Here is a 21,908-nt window from a genome sequence, read left to right on the forward strand (position 1 = left end):
AAACTGCTTTGCACTGGGAGAGTGCACCTACTATGCCATGACTTAAAGTTGCAAGCAGTTTCACCATATTTCTGTGGTTTTTAATCTCTTTTAACACTTAATCTTTTAGACAGGAAGTGCTTCTTGAAATTGCATTGCTGTCCTTGTCAGTAATGCCTGAGGAGTAGTTGGCTGGACTCTTGCCTGTTGAGAAGAATACAGGATAGCCTGAGCGCTTCTTAGCAATAATCTGTTTCTCTCCTGTTTATTCAGGCTTGTGAAATGCTCAGCCAGTGATCAGGATTTTGAGACTGAACCCCTGTCTATCTCTCATATTGTTGAATCACCATGTAATGTCAAGTTTAAAGTATGCCTTTTAAATCCTGCCTTTGAAACGTGTGTTCTGCAACCGTTCTGCAGTGGCAGAATGACTGGAAGTTTTCGCGTAGATAATAGCCTCTCTTGATTATTCCTGATAAGCAAAGAGGAGGAGGAATACAAATGTTAGCTGATTAGTCCTCAGTTATGCATGCTAGCTAGTAGCCCTAACAATCATTAATTACAAGTTTGAACTGTTGACAAAGTGAGCTTGACATTTCAAAGGTCAGTTTGCACACGAGAGACACTTGGCACTCAACATAGATGAGTAAATCTGGTGTGCTGCACATCCTGGAGGCTGAGTCCTAGTAGAGTAGGTGAAATGGTGTTGGATAGGGCAGGAACTGGCTTCTCAGTTAGGGCTACAAGTCCATGTGCTAACAGAGTCTTCTTTCCATGGCCATTAGGTATGCTGTATCCATGGCAAGAAGAATTGGTGCCCGAGTCTATGCTCTTCCAGAAGATCTTGTAGAGGTGAAACCGAAGATGGTCATGACTGTGTTTGCCTGCCTGATGGGCAGAGGGATGAAGAGAGTATAGAAGGGTTGATCCGTGTAAAAATTAAAACAAGCAAACAACAAAATGCAACAAAAACCCAACCTGCCACCCTGGGTGCATGAGTAGCAGACCAGCTGTGTCCATGTTGAAATGCTGTTGGCCTAGGAACTGCTGAAGTTCAAGGGATGTTGTTTTGCTTTGCAAGACGTATCAAAATTCTCAGGGAGAGGAGTTTTAACCAACAGATGTGCTCTTTTCCCAAAGGAAAGTTTAACTTATCAAGAGCTCACAGAAATGCATTCATAACAGACCAGCATCTTGCAGTGCTGCTCTGTTTTCACCTCGTTATTTTTCCTGTACTAGGTGTGTAGTTCTTGATATTTTCTTCTCTTTTTTTCCTTTTTTCCTTTTTTTTTTTTTCTTCCCCTGAGGGTTGGTATGAGTTGCAATGGGAATGAATTTTATTTCTATCTGCAGTCTGGTTTAATTGCTGTCGATGGGTCCAAGCACATTCTAGGTTTGACCACTTCCTTAACTTTGCTAACAGCTACCATCCAAGTTGGGACCTGCAGGGCAGCTCATGATGCTAAGTGAGAAACGTGTGACTTGGAAGATGGATCTTCTTCTGGTGTTCTCTGTACATGGTGCTTTTTTATACATCTCACTATGTGGATTACTTTACAAATAAAGCATAGCAGTTTGTTCTCTTGCTGCTTATAAAAAAGTTGGGTTTTTTTTAAATGTTTTTTATTTTATTTTATTTTTAAGTTAGACTAAATCTGAGAATACCACCATCCTTGAACTTCTCACAGTAGCACCTGATATCATGTTGCTGATGGCACAGCTGCATGTGAGAATGGAAGTGAATGCATTTTTGTATGCATCTTGGTTCAGGTGTGTACCTAGAACATAATTTTTACAGAAATCTGCATGAGAAAATAGAACTTTTTTTTTTTTATTTAAAATGCTGTTGGATATAAAACCATACTACTTTGGGGGGAGGTTTTGTGCAGGGAAGAGGCAAATGTTATGAACAGCAGGGTTCAATAAACTGAAGAGCAAATGTGCTGGAATATAGAACTATTTTTACAGATGAAAGGAAGCATTGTCGCCAAAGAAGGAAGATGCTGTATCCATAGGAGTTAATATTATCTTGCTTTGGCAAGCTGTTTGCTATATTTTGAGATCATATTGCTATTCTGAGCTATTCAAAGTGATGTAATATGGTGGCAAAGCATTAGTTGAAATAAAAAAGCCCAATGTTTAAATACAGTGTTCTCTCTTTCTTTACACTGGCCCAGCATGGCTGCCCGTCCTCAGCTGCTTTTAGCTCTGCTTGATCTGTGTGTTCGTGCACCAGGTCCATTGATCTGCAAGAGCCTTAAAATTGAGATGTGCCTGAGGGAGTTGTTTGAAATTTGGTTGTGTAACTGACAACAGTTATTTCTGACTCGTGCTCTTAGATCAGTGGATCTTTCTGTTGCTTCTGGATGATCTTGTGATGCTTCTGTAAAACCCTGCTCTTGGAACTGAGGCTTGCTGTGCTGCTGAAGATGATGCCTGCAGGAGTAGAGTAAAAAAACACAGGAAAAGTAGGGTGAGAAGCCGTCAGAGATGTGCTATCCAGGTTCAAAAACAGAGATTCCAAGGGTGAGGAGTGGTAGTGGCAGCCAGATGTGATTTCTGAGCCTGGCTGTAGGGGGAGAGGGATTACCTAGGTAGTCAGTGTCCACCGGGGCAGCGTTGTGTCCAGCTGTCCGAGGGAAGAGGTGACCTCAGAGCAGATGTCTTTTCTAGTGCAGCACGAGTGAGACTGGATGTTGGGTGAGCTCTGCCAAAAGCTCAGCTTGACAGGGCAGGAGTTTCCAGATCCACCTGTGGCTTCAGTAAGAACCAAGAACAACTGGAGCAGGATTAGTGTCCTGTAAACAAATTTCTGTGCCCACCTGTACATCAGTCTGATGTGGGTTGTCCCCCTGCAGTCCTGTCTTGCAGCTACACAAGTGACTTGATCAGCAGAGAAAACGAGGAGGTGTGTTTTGTGCACACACATGTTGCAGCTTGTTTGCTGATGAGGTGGGAATAAGCTTGTTGATTAACTCAGATTACAGGTTGTTGCAGGATCCTCTCTTGGACAAATGAGGTTGCTCATATGTGGGTTTAATCCAATTCCAACCTCATATTTGCATTGAGTCATTCTTGGAGGCTATGGGAATCCAGCCACCAAACGTGTCATTCTCCATCCTATACTGCTCTGTAATGGTGATGTGTGAAGTTTCTGCTGTTATCAGCAGTGCTCCTGAACAATCTACGTAGTTCTGTTCTCGCTTTAAAGAATGTGCTCACTCAAAAAAGGAAAAATTAGTAGGAAGGTGCTTAACATGAGCTTGGCCTTCATGGAAAAGAAGAAAAGAGACCCTGCTGGAAAATGGTTTCTGCTGAAATAGATGTCACATATTATTTAGGGCCCAATGTATAAATCGCATTGCTCGTTTTCTTTTGTTCTTAATCCTTGGGTACTGTAGGTAACCGAACGTAATGGCATCAGCAAACATAGTCAGGACCTTGGAGGCTGTGCCACCGCAGCGCAGCAGGGCACTGTGCAACCCTCGTACAGCTTACCTGGGGCACAGCCACTGTGCTGAGCGTGCCACGCTGACAGACCCTCGACCCCTTTTTTCCTCCTCCTGTCCGAGTCCTCTGCGGAGCCGCCGTGGATGCTCGACCCGATAGAGGCTGCAGGGCCGCGAGGCGGAGCCGCGCGGGTGCGGTGCGGTGCGGGCGCCCTCTGGCGGCCGCCGCTCGGCTCTGCAGCTGCGCCCACCCGCGTGTGCTTTTCCACGGGATAATCTGATTCGGAGTTTTTAAGAGAAAAAGTCGCTTCAGTTTGCGCTGTTCCAGCGCAGTGCGGTCCACAACAGCTTTGCTTACAGACTACGGCACGTTTTGATGTCAGCAGGGCTTTGCTCCCCTGTGAGGTGACAGCCTGTCGTCACCACACTGAGTGCACTGCACCCAAACCTTCTGGTACAGATTTCCTAACGTTTGAACTGAGGACAATATAAGTAGGTTCATAGGTTCATAAGGTATGAAAGGACCTACAAGATCATCTAGTCCAACCATCCTCCTATCACTATCCCTACCCAACTACTAAATCCAATCCCTTAGCACCTCATCTAACTCCTCAAGTAACTCCAAAACAAGGTGCTGTGCTGTCAACCCAAAATAACATCACTGTAACACTGCAGTAACACCAACTATTACAAAAATAAGAAAGGAACTGAGCTGTACTGCAAGATCCACACTACGTCACAGCCACATTAACTTCACCAGCCTTAAAACTGGCACAGTCACACTGCCATACATCACCTCTAACATCACAGCAATGGGCCAGCATGACCTCAGGCCAGCTGAAAAACCTCTGCTGCCACCAAGCTACTGTAATAAAATGATCAGGGGCAATGCAATGCCATCCTCCAGTTTTGGATAATGTTCTGGTGTTACGCAATATAGAAAGCACTAATACCACCTCCCACCATAAAACATTCAAGGTGCCTCCACGCTGCTGGTCTACAGCAGCAGTACGACAGCGTTAACAAATTCAGATTTGGAAACCAGGATGTGAGAATGGCAAAGCAGATCAAAGCAAAGCAAAGAACCAACCAAACCCAAACCAAACAGTGCTGTCCTTAAGCTTTTCCTTTGACTGTGGTGGTAACTCTGCAGTTGGAAAATGAACGTTTATCGGTGGTATGTACAGAAAAATACATGAGTTGGAAAAACATAATGACTTATGAAACAAAAGGGAGTTACTATATAGCAAAGAGTTTGGAAATCAGTTTATTTCAGTCTTCATCTTCTTCACGCCTCTTCTTCCTTCTCCACCAGTGCTGCAAAGGAAGGAGAGCACACCTGGACAAGGAGAGCAGCAGCTCCTACACCTGGAGCAGCTCTATCCTGAGGCACCCCAGTCCTGGGATGGAGCTCCCTGTAACACTTACCAGAAAACCTGCTCAACCCCAATCATCCTGCACACCACCCCCAGAAAAAAAAAAAAGATTTTCTCATCAGATGGATGCACAGCAGAGTTCCAAATGCTGCTAGAGCAGTGCTGGGCACACGAAGTGGCACTCTGTCTCCTTTTTCCCCTCCATGTTATTTCAGCTGTTCCTTGAATATCATCATTTTTTACATTTTATATTACCTCAACTTTTCCCTCAAAAAACATCACCTTTATCCCTTGTAATTTACTTCAGTTTTCCATCCAAGATTTCTCATTTTGTGACCACTAAACCATCTCATTTTTTCCTTCGCATTTTCTCCTATTTTCCCCTCCATATTACCTCAGCTATTCCTCTCAGAACATCACCATCATCCCCTGTAATTTACCTCAGATTTCCCATCCTAATTTACCTGTTCTTCCCCCAAATCATTACCTTTATCCCATACGTCATCTCAAATTTTCACTGAAAAAGTTTCACTTTGTACTATCTGTATTAACTCATTTATTCGTTTAGAGACACCACCTCTTTCCCCCTCTCATTTATCTCAACTTTTCCCATTAGGAATACTCCTTTTTTGCTTCCCAATTTTCATCAGATTTTACTCCTCAAAAAGGAGGTTTTCCCCTAAAAATATCACCCTTATAAGTTAGTTCAGTTACTTTCTCAGAAAACATTTACTTTGTGCTCTCTACCTCAGATTCTCCCCACACAAGGCTTGGTTTTCCATCTTCTGAATAGTCTCAAATTGCTCCCCCAAATGCTCACATTGTGTCCTCTGCTTTCCTTATCTTTCCCCCCCACAGAACATCGCCTTTTCCTCCCAGCTACGTTCTTCCACCTTTTTAAATTACCATAAATATTTCCCTGAAGAAATCCCCTCTAAGTTACCTGACCTTCCCCTCAAAAGCCACCTCTTTTTCCTCTAAACTTTCCTCACTCTTTTTGCATGACCTAAGCTGTGCTATCTACATTAGTCCAAGCTTCCTTCCTCCCTCCTCATCTGTACTCCCTCTAATTTATTTCAAACTTTATCTAAAAAACATTCACCGTTCCCAAAACCCCATCACTCCCCTAAAAAGCAATCATTTTGCTCAAAACTATTTCACACTCCCCTTCCTACAATGTTTTACCTCTATCCTCCCCAAACCACCCCCAAGCTTTGTCCCTCTACAAATACTCTCCACACTCTTTCAACCAACCCTCACCCAAATCTCCCTGTTCCCTCTGTAATAGCCCAAATCTTCCCAGGTGTGACTGTTTTGCATTTATTATTAAACCCTGGCTGCCCTAGCTCCCTGGCCCTTGCTAAGAGGCAGAGGGAGGCACTGCAGCACTGTGCAAGAGGAGCCCTGCAGGACAGCCTGGTCCACACAGCAGTCCCATCAGGGGTACGTATGACTGACTTGTTTTTAGGGCTGAGGGTGTTCTGTTGTTTGTTTGTTTTTTCTAATTTTCTCTTTGCAAATCAACATCTCCATCCCTAGAGGTGCTCGTGGACAGGCTGGATGGGGACCTGGGCAGCCTGACCTGGTAGGGGACGCTCAGTAGGGAATTGGGACTGGGTGAGGCTTGTGGTCCCTTCCGACTTGAAGCCATTCTGTGATTCAAGTATTGTGTCCCTTGATTATTCCTAAAAAGCAAACAGATAAGGGAATGTGAATGTTAGGTGTTTAGTCCCTGATTATTCATGCTAGTTGTTAGCCCTAACAAACGTTAACTACAATTTTTAACTGTTGGTAAAGTGATGTTCAGAAGTCAGTTGATGCTTTAAAAGGAATGCAATAGAAGAGCAAAACACAGCTAGTGAAACAGATGGGTGTGATTAGAGTGCTGTACATCCTGAAGACTTAAAATATATCTGATTGAAGGGGGTGGTAGGGTAAGCTGTGTTGGATTAGGCAGGAGCTGGCTTGCCAGTAGCACCACAGATCTGCTGCTTTCCCAAAGGGAAAGTTTCTGGGGTTGAAACTGGGAGTGAATAACCAGAACCTCAGGGAGAGGTCCTAGTGCTGCTGCTTCTGTCTCTTATGAGTTTCAGGAAAGAGAGTTAATGGGAAGGCTGGCTGAAGGGCCAGCTGGGAACTTTCCACTGGTACAAGCTTTTCTTAAGAAAGTGTGTAAACAATGCTTCCCACAGGAAATTGCATGTTTTCACTGAAGATGGAGGAACATGCAATAAGCCAAGGCCCATCCATCCCACTGAAACAGTGATCTGGTGCTTTGTAGTGCTTGCCACAAGTATGATGTGATCAAGGTCAACATTACAGAGCTTGGAAGTGTCTGTGTGTATCTGTCCTTTCTGTCCTGTGCCTTCTGGCAGCAGGAGAAAGGTGGGACAGGGGCTGCTCTGACAGCTGCTGGGCAGGAAGGATGCTCTCCTGCATGTGCTTGATGTTTGTAAGAAGCAGCAAGCCAGGTCAGAGGAGCGTTTGAGTTAAAGCAAAGCAGAAATCTCACAGTGAAGGTCCAGTGTGGGGCAGGCAGGATAAATCCCAAACCTTTCTCAGAACTGATCTTGGAAGATAGTTGCTAGCGAGTAAGGCATCCAAACAGCTCTGATTGTGTTGAGCTGGATTTTTTTTCTTCAAATACGTTTCCAAAAGTTTCTGACAGAAGCCAGAGATGTTAGCCTTAGTCAGCACGTTCCTTTGTTCCTGTTTTTGCTCTTTAACATTCAATTATCACTCAATTTGTTTTTGTTTCCAAGGTTTTTTGGCAGCTTTGGTGCTGAAATATTTCTTGTAGAAGTCATGAGGATTTAATACTTAAAGCAGTTGTTTAAGAGTTATTGTGCACTTTTGAAAAATTCTGCTGTCTTTTCTTAACGCTGGAAGATCCAAACCTGTGGATGGGTTTTTTGGATGGGATAAGGGCTCTGTTCTCTTTTTTGGGGGGTATATCATATTTTCTACCTTTGGGACTAATTTTTGCTTTGAAGCTTCAATAAGTTGCTCGATGTTTCTTTCACAGCCATTCTAATGTTGATGTCTAGAATTAAACAAAACCTTCTGTGTAGGACAGAGAACAGCTCAGTGTCATCTTATCAAAGAATCCTGGAAAGGCTGAGGTTGGAGGGGCCATTGAAGATCATTGAGCTCCACTCCCTGCTGTGTGCTGGGTGTCTCCTACAAGCTCAGGCTGCCCAGGGCCCCAACCAGCCTGGCTTTGGGCACCTCCAGGGATGGGGCACCCACAGCTCCTTTTTCTACTTAGGCTTTTGTTTCAATTTGAGCTTAAGAAGAGAGAGGGGGGAAAAAAAAAGAGAGATTCTCTTCTAAGAGACAGAAAACATTCCTCACGTCTTCAAGATGATGCCCTTTTGCACACACAGCTCTTCAAAAAACGTTGTCTCGCTCAGTGACCTTATGACTTTTATTCAATGAATCACTGTTCAGGGGGTTTGATGCAGCACAAACGTGGCCTGGTGTTCTGATGGAAGTTCTTTTCCTATTCCTTACTGGTTTTGTTTTTGGGGAGGGATAAAGAAAATAAGTAATCACATCTTCTCCAGTGTGCCATGCATGACTTGCTAACTATATCACTGACTTCTTTGTGACAGCTCAGAAGGGGCAATTTAGTTATGTTCTGGTTCAGTGTTTATTGAGGTGGTGGTATAACTGGTAGAAATATTTGCTGCAGGCACCCGGAAGCAACAAGGCTCTCCTTCGTAGAAAATATTCCCTGATTTATGCTTTTCAATGGAAAAATCTAACTTGGTAGCAGCATGAAAAATGACTGAGGTGTGTTTTGCTTGCTTGTTTGTTTTACTTCTCTTGTTTTCTGTTACAAATAGACCAAGCAGAAGAATGCAAAAGCAAGGAGAAAAGGGGAGAAATTTTTCGCAGCCTCTCAAAGAGCTTGAAGCTGAGGAAAGTGAGGAATGATGCTGAAACCACCGAACTGCCACAGAAACAGTGCAAGCAAAAGGTAAAGCAAAAGCGTATCAATCATTTAATGCTTGGCACAAACCTAATTACAAATCTGTTAAGTGGGAAGATGCAGCATGTACTGTTTTGTTGTGCAGCCCTGGTTTGTCATTTCACTGGTACTGCAGTAACAGCAGAGATTGCTCTCGCTCTGCACTTGAGAGAAGGTTTCTTTTGTCAAGTTGCCCTGTTTCATGTGGTTTGAGCAATAAACAAAGGTTTATTTCTCTTATTAGCTTGGGACCATTCCTCTAAGGACAGAGACAGATGTTTTCCACACCTGCTGTTACCTCCTCTTAAAGCATCCAGTAGACAATGGGCAAGTTTTGTGGCAGTTCATAGATTCATTTGAGTTGGAAGCAACCCTTAAAGGCCTTCTAGTCCAACTCCTCTTTACTGAACAGGGACATCTACAGTTGTTCACACAGTGATAAATGCTGAAAATTTGATCATCTCTCTGCAGTATTATCTAGTTATTCTTACATTATTAATCAAATGAGAAGTTAACAAGGAGGCATCATGGAGAAAAAGCCAAGTGCTATGAAGAACAATTTTCCTTAGGGCAGGCTGAGCTGCCACCAGCCCACACAGCCAATGGCTAAAGTGAGAGGCTCTGTTCACCATGATTTTAGGGGGTATTCATAAATGTTTCTGTATCAGCCTGCGGAAGGATGTGCCTTTCAATTTGTGCTGCTGAAGCTTGGAAAACTCCCCTGTTCTGGTGTGCCAACATAGGGACACTTATTTGCCAGTTAAATAAAATGGAGTGGGATGTTTGGAGCAGCTAGCTGTGCTGGGGATGATGATTGAGGAGCTCAGGGGAAGCTATGGACAGCAATGAAGCTCTGATGAAATGAAGCTCAATCGTAGGGGAGGAAGGAGTCTTGTTCAGCCTTGAACTACACTGAAAGTGTAGTTGATCCCTGGCCATGTGGCTGCTACCAGCCCTGAGACACAGGGGATCCTGCAGTGTTTTGTTAGCTGATGCTGGTACTGTGAGGAGCAGCAGAGGGCTAAACATTTTATTTTGTGATGTTTGTGCCCACTCTTCCAGCACAGTCCTATATTCTAACAACAAAGCAATCCATACACCAGATGTAGGAAGCTACCATGTGTTCACACAGACACCAACAGACCGTGTCTGTTATAGGACTCCAGATGTGCTGGAACACTTGCAAATTATTTGTATTTTAGCAATCTCACCAGTTTGAACTGAACACAGGAAGACAGTCCTGCCCCCAAGAGATCACGTGTGGCTGCAGTCAGTCAGCAAACAGGGAGGACAGAGGTTGCAGTGGGGCCACACTCCCCAGCCCCACATCCCCCAGCACAAGCCCCAGACCTGTGCTTGCCAACACTGGGTTTTATTTGCACACAAATCTTACCACTGAATCTCAGGATCGGCATTTCAAATTTAATCATTGCCTGTGAATGAAAGCATTTATTCCTATATATATATATATTATTAAAAAAAAAAAGTAATGGTGTCCTATTTTCATAGTAAAAAAAGCACCTGTAATGAAAACCATTGCTCACAAGCAAATAGCAGGAAAATAAGTAAATAAGTGGCCTCCACTTTGTAATGGAAGCACTGTCAAAACATTGCCACTGAGCTGTCCCAACTCCTTGCAAAATACCATGTGTGGCAAGTGACTACCAGCAGGAAGACCTTACTGGTGGGTGCAGGGGGTCCAGGAGCCACGCTGCTACCAGCTGCCCCACACTTGTCCTTGCTTTCCAGCTCAGGCGGTGCTGTGCAGTCCATGGGGTGGGGCACACTGAGGGCTGTTGTGTTGTGCTGGCTGGGGAAGGTGCAGTCCAGCCCTTGGAGTGCTCCCCTGAACATTGCTGTCCATCGCAGGAACCAAAACATCTTGCAGTCACACTTCCAAGGATTGTGGGACAGGAAGACGTACTTCAGTTTTGGCAGTTCTACAAACAGGCGGAGGGGAAGGGAGCTGAGGTTGTTCTTGCTCAGGTGAAGGAAATGTAGTTTGTTCAGGTAAGAGAAAGCAGAGTCCGAAATAGAGGATATCTGGTTGTTGTTCAGGTACAAGTTTCTCAAGTTCAGCAGAAGTCTGAAGGTGCAGTCAATATCAGTGATCCTGTTGGCTTCAAGGTGCATGGTCTTGACCTGGATCAGCCCATCAAAAAGCTGATTAGGCAAATCGGCGATGAAGTTGTGTCCTAAATTTAACACGCCCAGTCTGAGAAGCTTTGTAAAAGCACCGTTTTGAATGATCCATATCCGATTCTTCCTGAGATTCAGATCATACAGGGATTCCAGGTCCTTCAGGGAATCTCTGCCAATGGCTTCTATGTGGTTGCTTTCCAGGGACAGCCTTGTGAGGCTGGAGAGATTGCTGAAGGCTTGTGGTACGTAGCGCATGTTATTGGAGGCCAAGTTGAGACTTTCTAAAGAGGGCAGGTGTGAAAACAGCAGTGGATGGATTTCAAAGATATTGCAGTGAGACAAGTCCAAGCTGATGAGATTTAACAGTCCTCTGAAGGTGTTTGCGTGCAGGTAGGTGAGGCGTGAGTTCCTGCTGAGATCCAGCTCCCGCAGCTTGCCGAGAGCGTGGAAGGTCCCTGGGGAGAGGAAGGTCAGATTGTTTCCATCCAGCCAGAGGCTGTGGAGGAAAGTCAGGTTTCTGAATGTGTTGGAGGTCAGAATCCGCAGATAATTATTGGAGAGGTTCAGAGAGACAGTGGATGCTGCAATCTCTCCAGGGAGGGCTCTCAATCCAGCTCTGTTACAGTGGATAACCTCTTCAGGTGCGCATTTGCACATGCTTGGGCATGAATCAGAGACATTCAGACTCAGTCCAGCCTTTGCTGCACAGTTAAATACAAATATAACAAGAAAGAACATGATCCACCACAAGTCAGACACCACATCTAATCATAGATAGTAGAGAAGACAAGAAAAAGAGCATGTACCTTTTGGATAGATGAGTCACAAGCGTTGCAGCGACCTTTGGGCTGAGCTTTTAGCATGCAGTGAAATTAAATTAGGTAGTTCTGTCTGCTGCAGACCAATGGGGATCAAGCCTTAGGCTGACAAAAGCTGATTAAGTGTTGCTGTGCTGCAAAGAGTATTATCAACGGGCAGAAAGATTTTGCAGTTGAGCATTGTGCTTCGGCAGTGCTTTTTTCCCCCCACCTCCTGCTCCCTGCAAACAGCAGCAGGTAGCAGGCTTTCCTCCAGATACCTTAGAGTGACTCTCAGCAGCCCTGTTGATGGCTGTTGCTCCTCAAAGGGAGGATGTCATGAGCTGAGCAAATCTTGTGCTCGCTGCCATCCAGAAACAAGCAGGGCAGTGCCATGTCCTGATGCTGCATTGCTTCATGGTAAGCCCCGGGCTGTCTGTGGTAAATGATTAACCCTGGGGGCAAAGCTCAGAGCACCCAAGGGTGTGCTGCTCTTCCCTGGGACTGGAGATGCCACTGAGCAGCCAGAGCTGAGCTTGGGTCCCTAAAACTTATGTCCTTGTTTTTCATCCTATATATATATATATATATATATATATATATATATATATATATATATATATATATATATATATATATATATATATATATATATATATATAGGATATATATATATATATATATATATATATATATATCCTATATATATATATATATATACACAATATATTATAAAGTATATATATTATATACTTTATATACACACATATATTATAAAATCCACAATATATTATAAAATCCAAATCTATAAACCAGGACAGAGATATATAGGATATAAACTATATATAGGATATATATATCCTATATATATAACTATATATAGGATATATCCTATATATATATCCTGGTTTATAGATTTGGATTTCCTGTCTTTCTCCAGCACTCTCTCCTCTTATGGTTGTCCAAACATGGTCTGCCAGTTCTGTCCAAACAATGGGCTAAAAATATATTACATGCCCAATGGTGTGAACTGGGCGAATTTGCAAAACCCACTGCTTTCTGTGCAGAAACAGATTAGATTTCCTGCGCTGTTAGATCTGTGTTCTGTTTTCCTCTTCATTTTTTCAAGCAACTACCCTCCAAAGAATAGCTGCTCCCTGTAAGCTTGGCAGGGGCTGCTGTGTTGTGTAATGGAGACTGTCTTCCAGCTGTAAATAACATCATTTATTTAGTTAGACAGGCTTTGCCTTGGCCAAATACTGCTTTTCACCCTGATAGCAGAGGTGCTATGGCCTTGGCAAGGGGTTTGTCCTGGGAGCACCAGAGGAAGATGGAAATGTGCTGCTCTCACCTCTGGAGCCACAGCAAAGGCTTTAATGGATGCAATTTGTGTTGTCTGCATTTGCAGCTCAGTGAGGACTGCAGAGGAGCTGGTTTTCTGCTGGGCTCCTTGTCCCAGCCAGAAATGGTGTGTCTTGTCTCTAGCTTTGTAACTCAGGCTGAAGAAGACAGATCACTCACTCTGATGTCTTTTTAATTCTACACAGCCTTCAATTCTGGGTGCTATTCCATTGGTGTTGCCATAATTTAGCCCTCATTTAAGTCCATCTCTCTCTCTTTCTCTCTCTGCAGTTGTCCCACTCCATCTGCTAGGAGGGTTTTCTGGAGTACATCATGTGCTTGGCTGTGGTGGCTCATCCTGGCGTTAATGGAAAGGCTGAGCCACTGCAGGTCTGTCAAAATGCACTACACCCACACCACGACCATGAGTGTGTTTTGCCTTTTCTTCAGTCACTAATTTGTCTGACATTTGGGATTTGCAGACCAGCACACCCGCTTCAGCAATTATTTGTAGCTGATGTCAAGTTCCCTGCCTAATAAGTGCAGGCTTTAAGGAGCTGTATTTTCTTCACAGGGTGGAGAGTTGTTATAAGCAGTCCAAACATCTAGTTCAGGATGGCCTTGCAAGTCTGATGGTTTGAATGAGAAAGGTTTGCTGTCTTTAAACGTTCTGGTGAATGAAGGTGAGATGGATGGAATCACTTAAAGTGGGAAATGATGTGATGCTCACAGTGAGTGCAGTTCTGAACAGGGGGATGATTATTTCTGTATTATCTCTGAGTTCTCGGGAGTGCTTAGCTGTTCCTAAAAAAACACTTTGAGAACATAAAAAGAAAAGTCCTTTAAATGCTGGGTTATTTACAGATGTATTAATACTAGTAAAGCAGAGATTAGACACATGGGAACTCTCTCCTATAGGCTGTTGGCATTGATGTCTTGGCTTCAGCAACTAGTCTGGGGGAAGGGAGCAGGTGAAAACTACCTCTGATGAAAAATAGCTATTTATGAAAGCTGAACATGAGTTCCCAGGGGTTCCTGTTGCATTCCAGCTGGGTTGGTCTTCATTCCTGAAATACTTTACTCTGTCCATAGCAGTGGCAGTGGGAGGTGTGCTCTGTGCCCGTTGTGGACAAGCACTGGCACCTGGTGTTTTATCTTCTTGGACCACAGATCAGATCTGTGCAGTGCTTGGGCATGGAGCTCAGGACAGGCGTGCTGTACTGCTCACCCTGAGGTGCCAGGGTGTGAGTGCACACACTGCTGCTAGTAGCACTGGGTGCAGCATGTTTCCAAGTCACTATGTGCTTGTTTTCTTTACTGCTTTTAGTAACTTGTACAATGCTTAAGGCCAATTATTCGAACAAGCAATGTCATATTGGATAAGCTCAGTCTTGGCAGTGCTGTCAGCTGGACACAAACATCTCATTAAAAAAATGCCTTGAAAACTTTTTCTTCACACTGGATGTGGAAACAGTGTCCCCCTTGCCCCTGAACTGCCTCTGCTGTGTGGGATGCAAGCGAACACTGAATTGCTTCAAAAATTGTTGCCTTCCAGCAAATGAATGGGAGCAGAGTTCTCTGATACCATATTATGATGGATCCCAGAGGGGTGGTCCTTAAATTCACTCCAGCGTGGAACACTAGGGATCCACCATCTCCACGGGCAGCCCGAGTCAGTGCTAAGCCCCAGCACAGCCAAGGTAGCAGCTGCAGCTGCTGTGTGTGAGCAGGACATCAGTATTCAATGGGGAACTGCTCACAGTCACATCCTCAAAGGGGCGTGAGGATCCCCCAGAAGCGCTCTGGGGCTGAAGAAGAGGGGGAGGTAGGTACTCCAATCTTACAATTAATCCCCGAAGAAACTCTTAAACAAACAAAGCGGGAAGGAAGAATGCCTATAAAAGTTTCTGGAGTGCTGAGGGAGCCCAGCTGGAGGAGGAATGGTTTCGATGCGTGCGTGCAGAAGGTTCTGAGTCCAGCACAGTGCAGACACACTGCTCCCAGGCTGCGTGCAGGCGGTGTCCCAATTCCCTGCTACTGCCATGGGACTGTGGTTTTTTGTGAGTTTTTTTGGTGGGGGAGAATCAGGGAATGCTGCTATAAATCAGCACTGGAGGGGTCCGAGCCTTGCTGACCCGCACAGGGTGACTCGTCTCAGGGAGCGCGTTTACGAGAGATTTTTCACTCTTACTTTCTCCAAAAGAAACAAACCAAGCCCGTGAATATGCTCTATAGCTAGATCTCATGTTGTCTCGAGAATTTGGCAAGGTTTAACCTCAGGAGCAGACTCTGACAATCTGCTGGAACAGTCTGATACGCTGCTTGCTCAGTTGATCAGAAGTTGCTACTTGAGTAAGTGGACATGAGTTTTGTGTGGTTGCTTTTTGTTTGCTTGCTTTTAAACGCTTCCAATGACCTCTTCGCTTGTATAGCCTTGAGAGTAGAAAGGAAAGGCTGAGTTTGCTCTGAAATAGTAAGAGGAAGAAACAAGTGATGTGGAAATAGAAGAGGTAGACATTTTGCACATGGCTAAATGGAGTTTTGGAGCAGAACTTGGGATCAGATGAGGGATCTCATGCATTGAGCAATGGCAGGGAGAGGAAGAGCAGGATTTGGCATAGGGCAACCTGAGGTAGGACTCCCATTGTGTTGGCTACATCAGGTTCAGCTCTTTTCTACAAAGAAATATGGATCCAGTAAAAAGTTTTCAATGGTTTTTGTGGCAATGATAGAACGGGAAAGACTGCCAGTATCTGTGAGGATCAAAAGTAAATCTGGAAGGGAAAATGTTATATTTAAATCTAAACAATCTGAGGTTGTTATCTTTGCAAAATAAACATTCTCATGCTTTTGACTTTTTTTCCATGCTTACAAAGTGCACTGGATGCTGAAGGACAGAGCAAGAACTTCTAGCAGCTGTTTGCACGCAAAACAGCAGCAACCACTCCTGTGTCCTGTCACATGTGGTTGGTGAAATATTTAATGGATTTGGATGAGAGTGAGTGCTGACGACTCATGTCACTCTCCTGAGAGCTGGTAGTCCTCCAGACCTGTGCTGTGTGAGAGGATGGTTGGCTGCATTTCTGTTGCTTTGCAGTAGGGCACCTTTTGCATTTGCACACCCAGTGTGACCTGTTTTGTTTGCCTTTTGAGCAAAGCTGTCTCCCAGCACTGGTTGTGGTATGTTTGAACTGAATGCACTTTTTTTTTTTTGCCTTAAAGCTTATTAATTAGATCTTGACTTTTTCAGCCTCTGGACTGTTATTACTCTTTGCAAGGGCAAGTGCTGGGCTTTCCTCCAGCCACCGTGGTCAGGTATCCCCCACTGCATGGGGGGATTTCTGTGGCTGTTTTCCACCTGGTAAGCGCAGCCTGCCTGTGGAGCACAGCACCTATCTCCCTGGTAGATAGTCTGCTGCTGCAGTGATTACACTCAGAGCACAAAATGTATAAGGCTTATGGATGTTTTCTTTGCCACAGTGTTTATTCTCCTGCAAACCTCTTGTACAAGGCAGGAACTTCTTGTAGAGGGAGCCTGGGGTCAGGCGGAGCATGAGAGGTGAGGAGGAAGCAGATGGAAAAACTCAGCTTTGTGTGGATGGGAAATCAGTATGATTTCACAGGCTTGCTGATCTGCTAACTTTGCTCATGTGCTTCCCCAGTGCAGCCTCACATCCAGACTTCTCTCTGCCACGTGGATTTTTCCTGCTGCCCTCCTCTGTCTGAGCGGTGTGCATATCATTTCAAGGACTTGGGCAGCATCTTTCCCATGCTACTAACTGAGAGACAGGCTCACAGCTCTTACACAAGAAATGCTGGTGTGGATGCTGTGATGTTCCTCTGCTTTCTGCCTCTGTACCTTCACATTATGGTCAGTTCTGCCAGTACTAACAGCTTCTTCATCTCTCAAGTGTGGCAGCAAGTACCAGGACTCCATACAGTGTGGAGGAATCCCCCCGCCTGCAGAAAAGCACTAATCCTTGCATTCAGGCACACACGTGTTGCATGTACCAATGGGGGGGTGGAGGTGGGGAAGAAGGGAGTTGTGTCTGGGTGTATCCTCCTGGTCCAAGCACTGCTGGAGAAACTTGCAGTCATATTTATGTGAATTTCCTTTTGCTTGCTGCTTTTTTTTTTCAGTCGTATTTTTCCTCTCTCCTGATTTACTGCATTTGCTCACGTGGCCTTGGAAAGGGGGGTTCTCAAGGCGTTCTGCTTCCAAAAGGAAAAGGAGCTGGCAGGCATTCATATTTCAGTTCTTAAGTTATGGAGGGTAAGCTCTCCCGGTGGGAAAAGGGAAGATATAAGAGAGCAGAGAGCTGGTGATACTTGCCAGAAGGAAAACAGCAAAAAGGAGCGTGTAACTCTGGAGCCACATCCAGACGAAAGTGAGGTTTCAGAGGTATGTTTTCTGTCTATTGTTGGGATATCATTTTCATTAATTTTATACAGTTTGTGATAAAATGCGTCTTAGGTAAAAGTAGGAATGACTGCATTGTTTCTAAGCTATGAGTTGTTCGTGTGCAGGGAGGAGAGCATCCTTATTAACAAAACACTGTCAGAAACGTACTTAAAATCAAGTATGGTGTGATCCCTCTATTAAGTCAGAGATCCAAGGTTTTTTCTTTACTAGCTCTAAGATTTAAGCTTCTGGGAGTTAATGTTAAGGGCTCAGGATGTTGGAGTTAAGGGAGAAAGAAGACTTTAGACCCTTCCCTGAATCTTGCTCTGTTTAAGACCTGATTGATTACAGAACATGGGTTTGTGATCCGGTACCTTAAATACCAGCACGCTGCAGAGATGTGTTAATATTTTCCTACTGAATTGTCATTATTATGAAACAACACAATTAGAATTCAATTTTGTCAGTGTGTTCAGCAGAGCGTGTTGCATATTTTGCATTGAGCAAATGATTAACAGTTGTATACTAAACTGTTAATACAGAAAATACTTTTGAAATAATCAGTTACCCTCTTCTGAATGGCACATCATTACTCAACTCTGTTGTCTTTACTTGGTCAAAATTTCTGTCGCTTTAAGGGCCCTTTGAGAATTCTTAAATGCCTGACTGGTTTTGTTAGGACTTAATGAAAAGACAATTCCTTTTTAATTAAGTAAAATGATATGTTTGGGTATGACTTCTTTATGAACTAAAGAGTCTTTAAGTTTGAAAAAATGCTCTGCTTGGAGTGCCAGCTCAAGAGCTGTTGAACTGGAGCAAAGACTGATCTCTCAAGAGGATCTCCTATTTTAGGTGCTTGGTAGCTGTATTTTTCCCTACTGAAAACTGGTCCTAGTCTTTCTAATGGAGTGGTAAATAATGCTGTTAAATCCACTGCCTGCAAAGACCACGTATTTGAGTGTCTGCTGCTTGCATCTGCATGGAACATATTTCTTTTGTCTTTCTAATTAAAAGTCATTGTGGAAGCAAAAGAGATGCGGATTTGCTTTGATAAAGATTCTGACAGTAAGTGATGTTTTGCAAAGACCCCTTGGTGTCTTTGTATCCAGCCCTGTGAATTAAAAAAGTCAAAGCCAGCTTTTCAATAGCCTTACTAAAAGGCTGCTTTCATGCTTATGAAGTCCCAGGAGATCTTCGGGTGTGAACAACCTGATCCCTGCTGGCAAGAGCCTCCTTTCTTCATTATTTTAAGTGTTCAGAGTGCTGGAAATAGAATGAGAAATCCAAGAAAACGATTGCAAGGAGCTTCAATACTGCCTTTCGTCTCAGAAGTTCACGAAGTATCTGTAGCTCCTGAGTCAATCATCTTTCTGCTCCTCTGGCCACAGAAAGCACCATCTGTAATAGCAGATAAAACCCAGCTGCTCGCTTTTCTGCCCAGCTAATTAAAAAGTGACATGACCTCCCTGGTGCTAATTGCATCCTATTAGTGGGATGGAAAAAAAGAGTCCAGCAGGGTTGCCTGATATTTCAGCTGTCGGCTTTCCGACATCATTTTAAGTGATTTCTATTTTATTATGACCGTGTGATTCTAGAACTGAGCTGGCTGCAGAGTGTATGTCTCACACTCATTTTCTGATCTGCAGGTGAGCGACGTGATAGCAAGTGCTGATAGCACATGAATTTCCTACAGATCCTCTCTTTCTACCAACATCAACATGCAGAACTACTCCATGCTCATCACCACCAGGGAAACTCTCCAGTTCCTCTATACAGCGCAGTCAAACTCGTCGGCCATGTTGCGCTCGCCACCTCCCTGCCCGCTGACCTCTTCCAGTTACCAGTTTTCCTTGATTCCTGCATTCTTCTCTGTGGTTTTTGTTCTGGGTTTGGTTGGCAATAGCGTGGTGGTTGTGGTGCTCTGTCATCGCAGCAGCCCCAAAACAGTTGCTAATATCTACATCTTCAACTTGGCTATGGCAGATTTGCTGTGTCTCGCCACCCTTCCCTTCTGGGCTACCTATTATGCTCAGGGGTACAACTGGATCTTTGGATCTCTCATGTGCAAAATCTCCAGCTCTGTCCTGTGTCTGAACATGTTTGCAAGCATATTTTTCATTACGTGCATGAGCGTGGACCGGTACCATGCAATTGTCCATCCTATCCGCTCCCAAAGAAGAACTCCGCATCAGGCATATTTTGTAGTGCTGGTTGTGTGGGCCCTTGCCTGTTTGTCCTCCCTCCCAACTCTTTATTTCCGTGACACACACTACATTAAAAGCATGGAGGTAAAAGCTTGCATTATGGCATTTCCTCATGAGAATTATGCAGAGTGGTCTGTGGGAACAGCCTTCCTGAAAAACGCACTTGGCTTCTTCATCCCCTTGACAGTGATCACCACATGCTACGTCTGGATCAGGAGGCACTTAATAAAAGCACAGGAGTTTGGCAAAAACAAGCAGAAGAGGGACAAAGTCCTAAAGCTGGTGGCTGCTGTTGTTGTGGCCTTCTTAATTTGCTGGCTCCCATTTCACATTCTGACCTTTTTGGATGCCCTGGCTCATCTGAACGTCATTGACAACTGTGATGTGACGGGGATCATCGACACAGCGCTGCCATTTGGAATCTGCATGGCATTTGCCAACAGCTGCATCAACCCTTTGGTGTACTGCTTTATTGGGAACCAGTTCCAGGAGAAGCTCCATCGCTTGTTTAAGCGACGAGTTTACCAGTTCAACAGCCAACGAGAGAGCTCTTCTTTGAGGAAAGGGAGCTGCTTCCGAGACACTGAGATAGCAGTGGGCAGGGAGAGAGAGCCCGAGTCCTTGTTGTAGGCATGGTGACGTGGGGCTGTGTCAGTACAGCTTCTGCTGTGGGGATGCTCCTCTCTCCTGTTCCTTTTGCTTTCTGATCATTCAGTCATCACCTATTTGAAGGAGAATCTGTTTTTCTCATCCATGAGGGATCTATTCTTCCTTCCTTTCCATGATGAGCGCTCAAGTTCTACTCAGAGGAAAGATTCTAGCTAGGAACTAAACTGATGGCGTTTTAAGTACCAGCTTATGTGAAGCTGAGATCAAGCAAGTGCTAAATGTGACACAGAAAGACAAAATACGCCAAAGAAACCTGGCACTGTAGCTACAACTGCATAAGTACTGAGTATCACACCTTTACTGAACTGATTTTCTAAAAGAGATTCTCACTAGAGAAAGTGTAAACAAAGCAGTGAAGATACTTTTGTACTTGTAAGGAAATATTAGACTTTTATTAAATACATATATATAGTTTTGAAACTGTATTGTTAGAGATAACGTATGTTAAATGCATCAGATACTCTTCCTTCTCCTGCCCAAAATCCTGAGAACTCATGGAGACATGGATCTACCAATTGCCAGAGGCAGGAAAGCATTCCTAGGTGAAAGTACTACCACATGCATGTTTTTATGGCGTTCTCGTAGCAGGTTGCAGATTACCAGGACAGGTGGCCCTTAGCTCTGCTCCGTTGTGGTCATTTTTTGATGGTAACAGCCTGGGAACTGAGCACACCAAGTCCTGGTGCTACGTGCATAAGTCCCACGCTGCCCAGCAGATTCAGAGAAAGGAATTTCTGATTGGACTTCTGCATTTCAAATGTCAGTCACGACTGCAATTTTTAGGTACTGTAAGCAAAAAGACTGTGACTCTATCTTAATGCCCATAAACAAAATCATGGTGTGACTTCTAAGTCTCATCAACACTCCCTCAGTGCGTACATTTATAAATAAACAAAGGGGAGAAAAAAGAAAAGTATTTGGCAGATAGGGGTTTTATTCCGAGGTAATGTTTGGTCATTTAAAATTTGCTTTTCTAAGATACTGATCCTAAGAGCCAATGTAGATCCTTTAGCAAGGATCGTGTTTGATAGGCTCATTATAAAGGAGGGATCTGTTAGCACCACGCTCACTTTCCAGCAGGCTGTTCCCAGGCTGAATGACCCAGAGTGACCAAAAGATTGCTGGCTTCAGGGAAATCTGTCCCACGAGTTACTTTTGAAGCTTGTCTAAGCACTTCTGGGTCCATAGGTCAGAAATTAAACATGCTGGCAGGGTAACTAAGATTCTGGCCTCTCTGAAATCCCAAAACTGGCCGCTGCCTGGAAGCCATGGGAACATGGTGCAAGAGCCATCCGTCACTGTTAGGGTGAGGGTCAACTTCTTCGCTGGTGCCCATGAAAATGAGATCTTGCGAGAAGTCTGGCAGCCTCAAAAGTGATGTGGGGTGAGAAGGTTGTGTGGAACAGAGCAGGATGAAGGCTTGACCAGGAACAACCCCTTCCTGGTGGTCCTGTCCTGGTGTGCTGTTCTGGTGATGGGGGGATGTGGCTGGAGAGGTGCTCGTCCCAGAAAGTGGAAGAGGCGCCGCTGCATTTCTGCTGGAATGTTTTTGTTGAATGTGTTCCGACGAGCTAAT

General features: G+C 44.3%; 3 protein-coding genes across 5 annotated transcripts in view; 2 read left to right on the forward strand and 1 right to left on the reverse strand.

The window, feature by feature from the left end:
• Positions 1–2,123, forward strand: part of PLS3 (plastin 3) — a 44,095-nt gene extending 41,972 nt beyond the window's left edge. For all 3 annotated transcript variants that reach the window (XM_065729398.1, XM_065729396.1, XM_065729397.1), the window contains one exon: positions 765–2,123. In XM_065729398.1, coding sequence (XP_065585470.1) covers positions 765–897 — 133 coding nt within the window. In that variant the 3' untranslated portion in view covers positions 898–2,123. The remainder of the gene's footprint in view (positions 1–764) is intronic.
• Positions 2,124–10,379: 8,256 nt separating this feature from the next.
• On the reverse strand, positions 10,380–11,657 carry LOC136044436 (nyctalopin-like). Its single transcript, XM_065729765.1, has one exon. The coding sequence runs from the start codon at positions 11,655–11,657 to the stop codon at positions 10,380–10,382; it is 1,278 nt and encodes a 425-aa protein (XP_065585837.1).
• A 7,399-nt stretch (positions 11,658–19,056) lies between these two features.
• Positions 19,057–20,312, forward strand: AGTR2 (angiotensin II receptor type 2). The gene has a single exon (XM_065729766.1). It carries the CDS (start codon positions 19,178–19,180, stop codon positions 20,291–20,293), a length of 1,116 nt encoding a protein of 371 aa, XP_065585838.1. The 5' UTR covers positions 19,057–19,177; the 3' UTR covers positions 20,294–20,312.
• Positions 20,313–21,908: the final 1,596 nt, after the last annotated feature.

Source organism: Cyrtonyx montezumae, unplaced genomic scaffold, assembly GCF_038088225.1.
Source record: "Cyrtonyx montezumae isolate F1298 unplaced genomic scaffold, pur_monq_1.0 scaffold_11, whole genome shotgun sequence".
Taxonomy (NCBI): domain Eukaryota; kingdom Metazoa; phylum Chordata; class Aves; order Galliformes; family Odontophoridae; genus Cyrtonyx; species Cyrtonyx montezumae.

Bases quoted from the DNA above. Each gene is read 5' to 3' on its own strand.
- LOC136044436 (XM_065729765.1), bottom strand. From the start codon at position 11,657: ATGTTCTTTCTTGTTATATTTGTATTTAACTGTGCAGCAAAGGCTGGA.
- AGTR2 (XM_065729766.1), top strand. From the start codon at position 19,178: ATGCAGAACTACTCCATGCTCATCACCACCAGGGAAACTCTCCAGTTC.